Source organism: Caretta caretta, chromosome 6 (assembly GCF_965140235.1).
Source record: "Caretta caretta isolate rCarCar2 chromosome 6, rCarCar1.hap1, whole genome shotgun sequence".
In the NCBI taxonomy this organism is placed as follows: Eukaryota; Metazoa; Chordata; order Testudines; family Cheloniidae; genus Caretta; species Caretta caretta.
In genome coordinates this window covers 9,575,031-9,589,249 of record NC_134211.1, presented here as the reverse complement: position 1 = coordinate 9,589,249, position 14,219 = coordinate 9,575,031, and the positions used below count along the sequence as shown (strand labels likewise).

The window sequence follows — 14,219 nt, the reverse complement described above, 5'->3', positions numbered from 1 at the left end:
GAGACCCTTACAGTAACACAGGAGCATAAGGAAGAGAATGCCCCTTGAACACACTCTGTGCAGGGCCTGAGGCACCATGTCAAAAAGCCAATTAATAATAAGAATAGTAATAAGCTAAATGAAGTGATGCCCACACAACCAGGTTCTGCCAGGTCAGACAAACAGATTGTCAGAGGCTTGTGAAATTAGGAACCCAGGAACTGCCAGACTGGATCAGACCAGTGGTCCATCTAGCCCAGTATCTCATCTCTGACAGTGGCCAGCACCAGACGCTTGAGAAAGAGGTGTAAGGACCCCATCATTATGGGGAAATCTTCTCCCCAGGAAAGATCGCTCCTGATCCCCAATATCAAGGTCAGCTGAGGTAGATGAAGTTGGATATATACTACAGGTTGTACCTTGCTGGCCCGGCACCCTCGGGACCTGACTGGTCCCGAACCAGGGAACTTGCTGGGCTGGGGGGGTCAGGTCAATGCCGGCCCCTCTGCTGCTGCCAGCCGTGGGTCTGTGCTCCGGCGGCAGCAGAGGGGCTGGCACTGACGGAGCAGAGACAGGGTGGCACTCCGGGGAAGAAGTGGGGCAGCTGCAGAGCCCTGCAGCCAGGGGCCCAGAGTGGAGCCCCGCAGCCGGCAATGGAGCCCAGGAGCACTCCTGGCCCCCGGACACAGGGCTTCACAGCTGCTTTGCTTCGTCCCCTGAGCACCACCCTTTCCCCTCTCCTCTCCCTCCCTCCCTGAGCTTGAAAGCGGCAAATCAGCTGTTTGCAGTGCTCCAGAAGCTCTGGGAGGGCAGGAGAGGAGTTTCTAAGCCTGGGGATGCTGGCTTTTCCCTGTGATTGCTCCAGCCCCGGAGCACCCATGGGGTCGTAGAGGATGCTGGACCACAGATGTTGCTGGACAAGGGAAGTCCAGATTAAAGAGGTACAACCTGTAGTATAACCCTGGAAAGTCCTTCTATCCATAAATATATCCAATCCATTTGTTGTACCCTGCTCCATTCTAGGCTTCAAATAGCATATTGTGTTGTGTGGAAACGGACTTGAAATTTTACATTTTGCTTTATGCCTAGTGGCTTGCTATCCCCTTATTCATGTAATAGGAGACAGGGCGAATAAAAGATCCCAGTTCAATGCCTCTATGATATCCCTTCTTATTCTTCTCCTTTCAAAGGTATGCTGGATCCCTTTCTTCCTCTAGCTCTGATCATGAACCAAAGAGAATCTTGCAGCCCTTCAGTACCAGCTCCTACATCCAGCCATCACTCCCCGCCTAATAGGAACAGCCTTTGCTCTCTGCTTGCTCTAGGGAGAGGGACTGGATGCTGAGTTTACAGCACAGCAGTCTGGTCTGTGAGCATCCAGTCCCATCTGGAGCCTGTCTATATATTTGGCCTCTTCTTTCCCTCCCCACCAGTCTCCACTGGGATTATCAAATTAAAATATTCTTACCTGCTGCTCCCATAATCCAGCCTCTGGCTGCCTCAGTTGGAACCCCTCTGCCAGGGCCACCGCTTGGGCGCAGTTCTCTGGGCCACGTTCCCAGACCCAGTTCTGCATTTCCTCCGGCAGGATGGTCAGGAACTGCTCCAGGATCAGTAGCTCCAGGATCTGCTCCTTGGTGCGGCTCTGCGGCTCCAGCCAGCGATGGCAGAGTTCCTGGAGGCGACTGTAAGCCTCCCGGGGCCCCTCGGCCTCTTGGTAGCGGAATTGCCTGAAGCACCGGCGCCGTGTCTCCAGGCGGGTGTCCTCCCCTTGCAGGATGGCAGCTTTCACCTTCCCATAGTCTCTGCTGTCTCTAGCCTCCAGGCTGCTGTAGGCCTGTCGGGCTTTTCCGCTGAGTGCTGGCACGAGTCGCGTTACCCACTCTCCTCTCGGCCACTGGCAGGCATTAGCCACATGCTCGAAGTTGGCCAGATAGGCCTCGATATCGTCCCCTGGTGCCAGCTCAGGTAGCTGTAGCGTCACTGGGGCCGGCACAACTTCAGGAGGGGTCCATAGGGCCTGCAGCACCTCCTGCCACTGGACTTCCCAGCGCTGGGGCGGCTCGTCCTGCCTCTGAGGCCTGGACTGTTGTGGAGCCGCCCATCTCAATAATTCCCCGATGGTCCCAGAGCAGACAACAAAGGGAAGGTTCTCTCCTTGCTCCACTCCTTGCCCTGGCTCGAGGCCTGGTGTGTCTTGTTCCTCCCTTTTTACTGGGGGCTGCACCCCCTGCTCTAAAGGCACCTGTAATTGGAGACCCAAATCTGCACTTGTACCCAGGTCTGTGGCCATGGTCTGTCTCCGGAGCGGCTGCACTTCGAGCTAGGGCCTGGACTCTCAGACGCCAATCTCAATAAACATGAGTGGAACCTGTCGGGAGCATCCAGCCTCCTCCTTCGCAGCCTGCAGCAAAAGATCCATATGAAACACTACATTAAAAGTACGGTACTTAGGTTGCAAAGCCAACCACTGGAATGTTAGGACATTCCAAGATTTGCCCATTCAGCATTAACTCTGCCCACTTGTGCATCCCTCTGGTGCCCTGAGCGTGTCCTGTGGAAAAAAATAGGATGAAACTATCTAATTAAATTAATGCAGATGAATAAAGCAGGCAACCGTGAATCTACCATTTCCTAACTTATGGGTGCTGCTTGACTTTGCTACCTAAACAATGTTCTTTTAACAGAGATTTTTGTACGTAATTTCCAAATATTTTTTATTTTAATACAGACATTCCCAGTACCGTACCTGCTGCTATTGGGTCATCGAGAGGCCAGCCTTACAACATTTCGGTGTTCAGCTATTATTTTGGCAAGCTGCTGACGTTTTCCTGAGGAACAAAATCAAGAGGAGGGAAATGGCCATTTTTAGCAGTTTATAACTCAGTAGGGTGACCAGGTGTCTTGTTTTTGGGGAGCTTTTCTTGTACAGGTGCCTATTACCCCCCACCCCCGTCCCGTTTTTTCACAGTTGTTATCTGGTAACCCTAAAACTCAGCCAAATCTGAACAGAATTTCATGGGACAAAGAAGAGGCACTTCTCCAGCCTGCTGCAAAGAGCAGAGGAATGGGAGCGTCTCAAAGAAAAAGTTGCAAGAATTTTTTGTACGGAAAAGTGTTTGGTGACCTAAATACTAGAGCCCCCTGCAATAAATGTAGTGAGGGCAAGACCCACGACTTGTACCCCCAGCTCACTGTCCCCCTCAGCACAGACAGGTCCCTCCTTGACCCTCCCCCCCCATCTCTTGCGGTGGGGGCTCTTGTTCCTCAGGTCCCAGAGGGAGCTGCAAAGAGAAAAGCCCCCGCCGGGGGGACATGTCCTGAATGGGCATGTCCCCCTGAGCATCGGGATGATGGAGGACTCCCCATCGACCAGGGCAGGAGGCAGGGGGCGGCAGCCCTTCTCCCTTGTGGCTCCTGCAGTAGGGACGTACCTGGGGCTGGGGCTCCTGTTCTTCCGATCCAGCGCCTCCGTCTGCTCTGTTCTCTCTATGTATCCAGCAACTGCTGAATCCCCGCCCCGGAGCCCGCAGGTGTTGGGGAGCTGGGACACTGGGAGGGGGTGTCCCTGAGCAGGGGAGCCCTAGACGATGCTGAGGGGCTGGTCCTACCTAGGAAGTGACAAGGATGCTGGAGAAGGGTTAATCCCACCTCTGCAAAACCAGGACTGGCTGGGCTTGCTGTCAGTCCGGGCGAATCCCTCCCCTGCCTTGACGGCCAGCCCCTAATTGGGATTGGATCATGTGGGAGTATTGAATGTCCAGCACTCCCCCACGGCAACAGCTGCAGCCTCTTGTGAGGAAGCTTGACAGACCATCCCCTCACACAATACTGTAATACAGTGGTGAGTCTGAGTGTACTATCAGAGCCCCCCGGGATAGAATAGACTAGACTAGAATAGCCCCTCACTGTAATGCCACAGGACCAGTCTGGCACGGAGACATTTAACTTCAAATCCGCATGTTCTGCGGTAATTGGGGGATGCTGCACAGACACACAGTGACTGAGATTATTGTGCCAGCAGGCGCTGCACAGACATTCAGGGAGAGACAGTCCCTGGGTTGAAGTGTTTGTAAACTAAATAGGCTAGAGAGGCAAAGCGTGGGAGAAAGAGCGTATTGCTCCCATTTTACAGATGTATGGATTCTAAAGCCAGGAGTGATCACTGGATTATCTAATCTAAACCACATAATGAGATCTCAGGCACAGAGATTGAGTGACTTGTCTAAAAGAAAGAGGAGCAGAAGAGGCAATTGGGCAGAGGCAGAGTGGCTTGGTGGGTAATGGTGCTAGACAAAGATCTGGGAAACCTGACTTCTGTTTCTAGCTCTGTAACCGAGTTCCTCTTTTCCTCTCTCCGTGCCTCTGTTTCCTTTCCCATTCTTTATCTATCTGGTCTATTTAACATGTATGCTCTTCAGGAACGGGATATTCTGTCACAGGATGTCTGTACAACACCTGGCACAATGAGTGCTGATCTCAGTCACTGTTTCAGAGTAGCAGCCATGTTAGTCTGTATCCGTAAAAAGAAAAGAAGTACTTATGGCACCTTAGAGACTAACAAATTTATTAGAACATAAGCTTTCATGAGCTTGCGCTCTAATAAATTTGTTAGTCTCTAAGGTGCCACAAGTACTCCTTTTCTCAGTCACTGTGTTTCTGTGCAATGCCCAGCACAATGGGGCACCAATTTCAATCACCTTGTGTTTGTGTAGTGCCTGGCACAATGGGGCACTGATCTTGGCTGCTGTGTATGTCAATTTCTAAATGTTTCTACACTACATCCAAAGAACCCATGTTAAAAGAATGTTAACATTGCAAAGTCAAACACTCAAAAGTTAGGAAGCACCAGAACTAAGGTTCTCCATGCAATCTTATTTCAGTTCCCTTGTGTGTATGCATTATGATTACAGTCTTTAATTACATAATCACATAATGTTTTTTTCCACAGGACCCCTGCCTTATTTAGAGCACAGGATGGACTGTGCTCACTGAATTATGGGTAGCTGCTCAATAATATCCTCATCGTTCAGTGTGTGGCCCCAGGCCTGACTTACTGAAGACCATCCACCCCCTGCTCTGCTCCCACAGTTATTGATTCCTCCTGGGCTTTTGTATGATCTTTTTCCATCTTCCCTCATAGGTCATGTTTTCTAGACCTTTAATCATTTTTGTTGCTCTTCTCTAGACTCTCTCCAATTTGTCCACATCCTTCCTGAAATGTGGTGCTCAGAACTGGACACAATACTCCAGATGAGTCCTAATCAGTGTAACCCTTCTGCCTGTCAGAGTTGGCAGCAACAAGGGCTGGGTTCAGTATCTAGGGGTTCCATTCCAATAACACAATGCAAAACCGGCTCGAGCCTCTACCCAGTGACCTGGGACAAATATATACCACCCCTTCTGGACGCCTCCAAGAGGCAATACTTCCCCTCTCGCAAGCACATAGTCTGAGTGTAACAAAAAGCCTTTTAATAACAGAGAGAAACAATGTGGCATTATGTTGGGGAAACACCACCAACAGGGTTCATAACACAACCCATGAGCAAAAACCCACCCCAAGCAAATTGGGGCATGTCCTTTCCCTTTAGTTCTTGAGTCCAGCAACCCAAAATCACCCAAAGTCCCAAAAGTCCAACAACCCAAAAGTCTCTGTCCCTGGTCAGGGCAGCCCCAGAGTTCAAAAGTTTACCTGCAGAGTTTTACCTCCCAACCTGGGTGGAGATTGGGGGGTGGGGGGTTAAGGGGCACCTTACATGGTCCAAAGCTGATGGCCCCACCTCTCCATGGGGCTCCACTCTGCCAGCCACCCATGGGCTGCTCTAGGCATCCAACAAACTGCTCCGCTCCACCAGCCGCTCCGCTCTGCTCACCGTCCCGCAAACTGCTCCGCTCCACCAGCCACTCTGCTCGCTGTCCCGCAAACTGCTCCACCATATATCTTCAGGCTCCCCCACTACTTAACACAACACTCAGCAATTACAGCTCTTAGTAAGTTTAGCTCTTTTGTGATTTCAGCTTGTAGTAGGGGAGCCTCAGTGCTGGTGCACTATTAGCCCAAAGTAAATTCAGTTCAGCAGCCTGTAACTAGACTCCTAATGGAATCAAAATTAGCTCTAACATTCCACAGTGGAAAGATAAGGCAGTACAATTAGCATATAAGACCCTCACTAGGGGAACTATACTACCAAGTACTAATACCTATCCCCAACCTCTCTCAATTCACAGAGTTTTGGAACCCATGTCCCTTGCCTAGCGAGTGCTACTTAGTTGATGGTGAGTCCCTCCATCATAACAAAAGGCCAAGTGCAGTTCCACTGTCCTTGATTCCCATAATCAGGGTAATAACAATTTATTCTTCCTGCCCCAATAACAGAGACACTGGGGATCCCACAGCAGCCAAAGTGACCATTTGGGCAGCTATGGCCTCATTCTAGGAGGGGTGGGTGTGCCTATGCAAATGAGATCAGCCCCTGAAGTTCTTTTCCACAACTTGCCACACCTCACCACCAGATGTCAGAGTGGAGCTCATCCTGACTCTGCTTACATCAGCATGGAGTAGAGTGGAAAAATTACTTCTCATGTCTTGCTTACAACACTCCTGTTAATACATCCCAGAATGATTGCTTTTTTTTTTTTTGCAACAGTGTTACACTGTTGATTCATGTTTAGCATGTGATCACTATGATTCCCAGATCCTTTTTCACAGCTTGTTCCTAGGCAGTGATTTCCCACTTTTTGTGTGTGCAACTGATTGTTCCTTCCTAAGCTTGCATTTGTCCTTATTGAATTTCATCCTATTTACTTCCGGCCATTTCTCCAGTTTGTCCAGATCATTTTGAACAAAAGTAACATAAGTACAGCCATACTGGGTCAGACCAAAGGTCCATCTAGCCCATTATCCTGTCTCCCAACAGTGGCCAATTCCAGGTGCCCCAGAGGGAATGAACAGACAGATAATCATCAAGTGATCCACCCCCTGTCGCTCATTCCCAGTTTCTGGCAAACAGTGGCTAGGGACACCATCCCTGCCCATCCTGGCTAATAGCCATTGATGGACCTATCCTCCATGAATTTATCTAGTTCTTTTTGTAACCCTGTTATAGTCTTGGCCTTTACAACATCCTCTGGCAAAGAGTTCCCTGGGTTCACTGTGCATTGTGTAAAATAATACTTCCTTTTATTTGTTTTAAACCTATTAATTTCATTTGGTGACCCCTAGTTCTTGTGTTATGAGAAGGAGTAAATAACACTTCCTTATTTACTTTCTCCACACCAGTCATGATTTTATAGACCTCTATCATATCCCCTCTTAGTTGTCTCTTTTCCAAGCTGAAAAATCCCAGTCTTATTAATCTCTCCTCATACGACAGCTGTTCCATGTCCCTAATCATTTTTGTTGCCCTTTCCTGAACCTTTTCCAAGACAAATATATCTTTTTTGAGATAGGGTGACCACATTTGCACACAGTATTCAAGATGTGGGCATACCATGGATTTATATAGAGGCAATATGATATTTTCAGTCTTATTATCTATCCCTTTCTTGATGATTCCCAACATTCTGTTAGCTTTTTTGACTGCCGCTGTACATTGAGTGGATGTTTTCAGAGAACTATCCACAAGGACCTCAAGATCTCTTTCTTGAGTGGTGACTGCTAATTTAGACCTCATCATTTTATATGTATAGTTGGAATTATGTTTTCCAATGTGCATTACTTTGCATTTATCGACATTGAATTTCATCTACCATTTTGTTTCCCAGTCACTCAGTTTTGTAAGATCCTTTATAACACTTTGCAGTCTGCTTTGGACTTAACTATCTTGAGTAGTTTTGTATCATCTGCAAATTTTGCCACCTCACTGTTTACCCCTTTTCCCAGATCTTTTATGAATATGTTGAATAGTACTGGTCCCAGCACAGGCCCCTGGGGGACACCACTGGTTACCTCTCTCCATTCTGAAAACTGACCACTGTTTCCTATTAACCAGTTACTGATCCATGAGAGGACCTTCCCTCTTATTCCAAGACAGTTTAACATGACATGAATTTTAATCCTATTCTCCAAAGCACTTGCAAACCTTTCCAGCTTGGTATTGTCCGCAAACTATATAAGTATACTTTCTATGCCATCATCTAAATAATTGATAGAGACATTGAAAAGAACCAGACCCAGAACTGATCCATGCGGGACCCCATTCGTTATGCCCTTCCAGCATGACTGTGAACCATTGATAACTACTCTCTGGGAATGGTTATCCAACCAGTTATGCACCCACCTTATAATAACTCCATCTAGGTTGTATTTCCCTAGTTTGTTTATGATGTTGTTGTCCTCTTACTTCTTTACAGACCTTAATACATTTATATCTTCACAACCCCCCTGTGAGTGTAAGGAATAATTGTTTTCCCTATTTTACACCAAAATTAAAGCCAAAATTGTTAAAAATGCCACAAATTTTGGGTGCTTAATTGGAGATGCCTAGGGCCAGATTTTTCAGAGCACCGAGCATTTTTACAGCACTTTATATATTCAAGCACAGCTCCCATTGACCTTAGTTGCAGCTGTGTGTACTCAGCACCTCTGTAAATCAGACCCAGCTCTCTAAAGTTGAGCACTCAGAAAATGAAGAACATACACTATCTAGTGGCTACCTATGACAAGTTGAATTTAAGTGACTTGCCAGGTCAGCATTCAGCTTCTTTAATCAGAAGACCTTCATCTTCCACCTTGTTCACTACATGCCTTCTATCAGAAGGGTAGCCATGTTAGTATGGATCTGTAAAAGCGGCAAAGAGTCCTGTGACACCTTATAGACTAACAGACATATTGGAGCATAAGCTTTCATGGGTGAATACCCACTTCGCCGGATGCATATATTCACCCACAAAAGCTTATGCTCCAATACATCTGTTAGGCTATAAGGTGCCACAGGACTCTTTGCCGCTTTTACATGCCTTTTGACACCCTGGTAGGCCAGTCTGTACTCCACTCTAGTTGCACATCTTGCTGGGGATATTAATTGGTGGCTCCTCCTTGGAGCTGTTACTGGTGTGGAGTTTGCCTCTCTGCACAGTTAGCATAGCCTAACCAAGACAAAAGGGAGCCTTTTAATCTTTTAGAACTTTATAAAGGAAAAACATCAAAATTGTACCAGGAGCATAAATACTATAGAACATTACCAAAGACTTACTACTTATACTAATAAACCATAGGTTACCAACTCATTAACCTTTGTGAGCTTGTACCTGCTGTGCAGTTAGCACCAAATGCATTGTTATGAACAAGAACAAGAGTTGACTCTCTGATATACTGTGTCACTTCGGAGAAGAATCAACTTTTCCTCTCCTTGGCAGCAGGTCCAGCTCCACTCTTGCTGTCCTGTTCTTTGCTTCTCTTCAGCCTGAAGTGCTCCGAAGAGTCGATGTTCCTGTGGCTGTACATCTTTGCACCGAGTTTATCCACAAGCGGGGTTTCTTCACCTAGTGGGCCCTCACTTCTCCATTAGGCACCTTTGAACTGTATTCCGTCAATAGATGTTCACACCGCCATTCTCTTTGCTTGTGTAATTTAAGTCCTTTGTGGGTGGGCATCTTGTTTTCCCTTTTCAGGATCTCTTTGCATCTAACACAGATCAATCCCCCTTTCCCTCAGTCGCAGTTCCTTCCAGTTTTTCCCTTGATCCTCTCTTTCTGAGTAAGTCTGTAGATTTTCTTTCTGTCCACTTCCCTTCTCTCATAGTGCCTGCTTGTGTACCCAGGTCTGTTTTTTTTTTCTTCTTCTCATGGCTCAACACCTTTCCTATTTTCCTTCTTTCACTTCCCAGTCCCTCACTTTTATTCTCTTGTTCTTTTTTTAAAAAATCACCTCCCCTTCTACCTAAGCTCCAGTTCATCTGCTAGCTCCACATCTCGATTCTTCTCCTTCTGTAACAGCTTTTCCCAACTGCCCCTTTGAGTGCATTCCCAGCCCCCTCCCCAGCTCAAGCTGCCTCCTCGCTGGCTGTCTCTCTCCCCAGGACAGCAGTCTGTGCTGCTGCATCACAGCTGGATGGTAGCAGCAAATTCCATCCTCTGTTCCGGTTTTCTATACATAGGCATAGCTCATTCCAGAGACAAAATAGCTCCATTATTTTGTATTTCCTGAAATGACAACCTAGTCTGAGCTGAGTCATGGCAGGATAGTTCAGATTATTCCTAAAGTGTCCCCCATGGTCGATTGTGCAGTGTAGCCTTGTATAATGGGCTTAGTCGTGTTGTTACGCGGAATAGTAATAATCACAGAACAAACACTTTTCAAAAAAGTACTGAAGAAAAAAAGAGTACTTTTACAAGCCTAATTTAACCATATTTTTTACTTTAATTTTTCTTCCTGAGTAGAATTTGTTCTCATGATAGAACAATGTTGTTTGGCTCATTATACTTGCATTATGTTAAAAAAAAATCCACCACCACCACAACCTTGAGAACAATACAGATGCAACCATGCAATGGGAAAAGGGGAGGGAGGAGAGCGGCGAGTGACGGGGGGGAGAGGGGATGAGGAGTAAATGGAGGGTGGGGCCTTGGGGGAAGAGGTGGACCAGGGGGTGGGGGGAGGTACCAGCACTCCTGCTGTACTGTCCAGTTTTGGGAAATTGGAAAGTTGGCAGCCCTAAGGCCATCACCGGCCGCCACTCTGCCAACATATACAGTTGTTTTGGGGGGCAACACCCCCTCATTTGCCCCCAAACTCCACCTCTGGCAGACCACCCAGGACTGTGTTGTGGCTCACCTTTGGGCCACAGCCCACAGTTTGGGAACCCCTGCTCTAAGACACCAGTCAGAAAAGACTCCAGCATGGTAGGGGAGACTCCGGGCAGAAGGCCTGGGAGTGGCTGGATGAAGGATGGATGTATATAAACCTTAAAATATATCAACTTCAGACTTGGACTTTGATGGTGTTATTTTGTAGCCGTTTATGATAACAAGCCAGCCCAATATGGGAGTTATTGGTTACGAGAAAGCCTCTGAGAAATTACTGAGGAAAGAGAAACTGTGGCTTCAGGGCCATCCTATGCCTCAAGGGGGTGCTGTGGAGGCCATTATACACCCATACAATGCAGCCTGCAATTTGCGTTATAGTCGCACACAGCCCCTGCCTGGAAGAGTTTATACTCAAAATAGACAAAGGGCAGCACAAGAAACTAGGCCCAGAGCGGGACGGTGACTTGCCTGAGGTCCCAGCAAGCCAGTTTTAGAGCTGGGAATGAACCCGGGTGTCCTGTGTCCCAGTCCAGCATGCTAGTCATTAGATCCCATTGACTCTCAGTGCTGCATGTGGATCAATACAGGTGGATGCTCTTCCCTGTGCTTGGCCCTAGTCATTCCAAAGCATCAGCTCCATACAGGTATAAGAATCAGATCACATGATCAGGGCCCAAACATGTAGATTAGAGCCCTTCCTCTGTGACTCAGGGGAACAAGTTGTTTCCATAAACCACCAAGATTTGCACCAATTTAACTCTGCTTCTAAGTAGGCTCCATCAGTGTAAATAGAAGGCGTCCGTCTACCCGGGATGGAAGGCAGGGGGTAGATCGTCCCACAGAGCACTAAACAGCAAGTGCCTTATGATTAGCATTGATCCCTGAGCGGGGAGGCTGCTTTGGCCTGGCCCTAAATGCCAAGATGACTGAAGAGATTCTGGCTCTTCAAATCCACGCCTTGGACAAGGTGGCACTAACCAAGTCCTTTGCACCAACCGCACAGGGCGGGGTTCCCACACGGCCTGCAGTGCTGGAAAAACAAGGAACAAATTGCAGAGAATAACGGGGAGGAACAAATTGATGGCTGCAAATAAATTGGCACATAATTTTGCCAACCCAGAAAGTTAACAAATGATGAATATCAGAGCATCTTAAAAATGAGATTATTTTTAAATAGGTACATTTTTTTAATTCTGTTGTTTTAATCTTCAGCGCTTATCTCTCCCCCACCCCCACCCCAACCTCTAGGGCTGGAAACATACTATTATTTCCCCAAACATAAAAGCTGAGATTCTCCCATAAACGCATGGCCTCAAGTGCTGGGGCTTTAAGGGAAAAAATAGTTAAGTATTACAAAGCTCGTAGTAAAAAATCACCAGAGCTGGCAACACTGGGCGTGAACGAGTTGTTTGATGCAAGTGAATTGGCCCATAGGGATTACTGGACTGGCTCAGCACCGTGGTCCGTCTAGCCCAGTCTCTTCTCTCTGACAATGCCCAGCGCTTGATACTGCAGAAGAAGGTGCAAGAAACCCCACAGTTCACAGATTTGTAAATTTTAAGGCCAGCAGGGCCTGTTGTGCCCATCCAGTCCTGTCTCCTGCCTAACTGAGCCCTGGTCTACACTAGGACTTTAGATCGAATTTAGCAGCGTTAAATCGATTTAAACCTGCACCCGTCCACACAATGAAGCCCTTTATTTCGACTTAAAGGGCTCTTAAAATCGATTTCCTTACTCCACCCCTGACAAGTGGATTAGCGCTTAAATCGACCTTGCCGGCTCGAATTTGGGGTACTGTGGACACAATTCGATGGTATTGGCCTCCGGGAGCTATCCCAGAGTGCTCCATTCTGACCGCTCTGGACAGCGCTCTCAACTCAGATGCACTGGCCAGGTAGACAGGAAAAGAACCGCGAACTTTTGAATCTCATTTCCTGTTTGGCCAGCGTGGCAAGCTGCAGGTGACCATGCAGAGCTCATCAGCAGAGGTGACCATGATGGAGTCCCAGAATCGCAAAAGAGCTCCAGCATGGACTGAACGGGAGGTACGGGATCTGATCGCTGTTTGGGGAGAGGAATCCGTGCTATCAGAACTCCGTTCCAGTTTTCGAAATGCCAAAACCTTTCTGAAAATCTCCCAGGGCATGAAGGACAGAGGCCATAACAGGGACCCGAAGCAGTGCCGCGTGAAACTGAAGGAGCTGAGGCAAGCCTACCAGAAAACCAGAGAGGCGAACGGCCGCTCTGGGTCAGAGCCCCAAACATGCCGCTTCTATGATGAGCTGCATGCCATTTTAGGGGGTTCAGCCACCACTACCCCAGCCGTGTTGTTTGACTCCTTCAATGGAGATGGAGGCAATACAGAAGTAGGTTTTGGGGACGAAGAAGATGATGAGGAGGAGGTTGTAGATAGCTCACAGCAAGCAAGCGGAGAAACCGGTTTTCCCGACAGCCAGGAACTGTTTCTCACCCTAGACCTGGAGCCAGTACCCCCCGAACCCACCCAAGGCTGCCTCCTGGACTCAGCAGGCGGAGAAGGGACCTCTGGTGAGTGTACCTTTTAAAATGCTATACATGGTTTAAAAGCAAGCATGTGAAAGGATTACTTTGCCCTGGCATTTGCGGTTCTGCCTTTGCAAAAGGTTTCTGGGGAGGGCAGCCTTATTTCGTCCTTCATGGTAGGACACTTTACCACTCCAGGCCAGCAACACGTACTGGGGAATCACTGTAGAACAAAGCATTGCAGTGTATGTTTGCTGGCATTCAACCAAAATCCGTTCACGCGGTGGGAGGAGGCAAAATGCGACCTTGTAACGAAAGCACATGTGCTATGTATGTAATGTTAACTTTCAAGGTTTACCCTGAAAGAGTGTAGCCACTGTTTTATAAAATGTGTCTTTTTAAATACCGCTGTCCCTTTTTTTTTCTCCACCAGCTGCATGTGTTTCAATGATCACAGGATCTTCTCCTTCCCAGAGGCTAGTGAAGCTTAGAAAGAAAAAAAAACGCACTCGCGATGAAATGTTCTCCGAGCTCATGCTGTCCTCCCACACTGACAGAGCACAGACGAATGCGTGGAGGCAAATAATGTCAGAGTGCAGGAAAGCACAAAATGACCGGGAGGAGAGGTGGAGGGCTGAAGAGAGTAAGTGGCGGGCTGAAGAGAGTAAGTGGCGGGCTGAAGACAGGGCTGAAGCTCAAAGGTGGCGGCAGCGTGATGAGAGGAGGCAGGATTCAATGCTGAGGCTGCTGCAGGACCAAACCAGTATGCTCCAGTGTATGGTTGAGCTGCAGCAAAGGCAGCTGGAGCACAGACTGCCACTGCAGCCCCTCTGTAACCAACCGCCCTCCTCCCCAAGTTCCATAGCCTCCACACCCAGACGCCCAAGAACACGGTGGGGAGGCCTCCGGCCAACCAGCCACTCCCCCACAGAGGATTGCCCAAAAAAAAGAAGGCTGTCATTCAATAAATTTTAAAGTTGTAAACTTTTAAA

The 14,219-nt window shown here is 47.9% G+C and overlaps 2 protein-coding genes across 2 annotated transcripts in view; one reads left to right on the top strand and one right to left on the bottom strand.

Annotated features, from left to right (window-relative positions):
* Nucleotides 1-3,612, bottom strand: part of LOC125637914 (uncharacterized) — a 31,989-nt gene extending 28,377 nt beyond the window's left edge. The window contains exons 1-3 of the mRNA XM_048852997.2: nt 3,414-3,612; nt 2,729-2,810; nt 1,448-2,383 (exon numbers count right to left, since the gene is read on the bottom strand). Coding sequence (XP_048708954.2) covers nt 1,448-2,272 — 825 coding nt within the window. The 5' untranslated portion in view covers nt 2,273-2,383; nt 2,729-2,810; nt 3,414-3,612. The remainder of the gene's footprint in view (nt 1-1,447; nt 2,384-2,728; nt 2,811-3,413) is intronic.
* An 8,726-nt stretch (nt 3,613-12,338) lies between these two features.
* On the top strand, nt 12,339-14,219 carry LOC142072633 (uncharacterized). Its single transcript, XM_075130121.1, has 2 exons — nt 12,339-13,272; nt 13,661-14,219. The coding sequence occupies exons 1-2, from the start codon at nt 12,693-12,695 to the stop codon at nt 14,200-14,202; spliced, it is 1,122 nt and encodes a 373-aa protein (XP_074986222.1). The 5' UTR covers nt 12,339-12,692; the 3' UTR covers nt 14,203-14,219.

Excerpts from the sequence above, each read along its gene's own strand:
- LOC142072633 (XM_075130121.1), top strand. The coding sequence starts at position 12,693 with ATGCAGAGCTCATCAGCAGAGGTGACCATGATGGAGTCCCAGAATCGC. Across the intron at positions 13,273-13,660 it reads AGGCGGAGAAGGGACCTCTG|CTGCATGTGTTTCAATGATC; the intron begins GTGAGTGTACCT and ends TTTCTCCACCAG.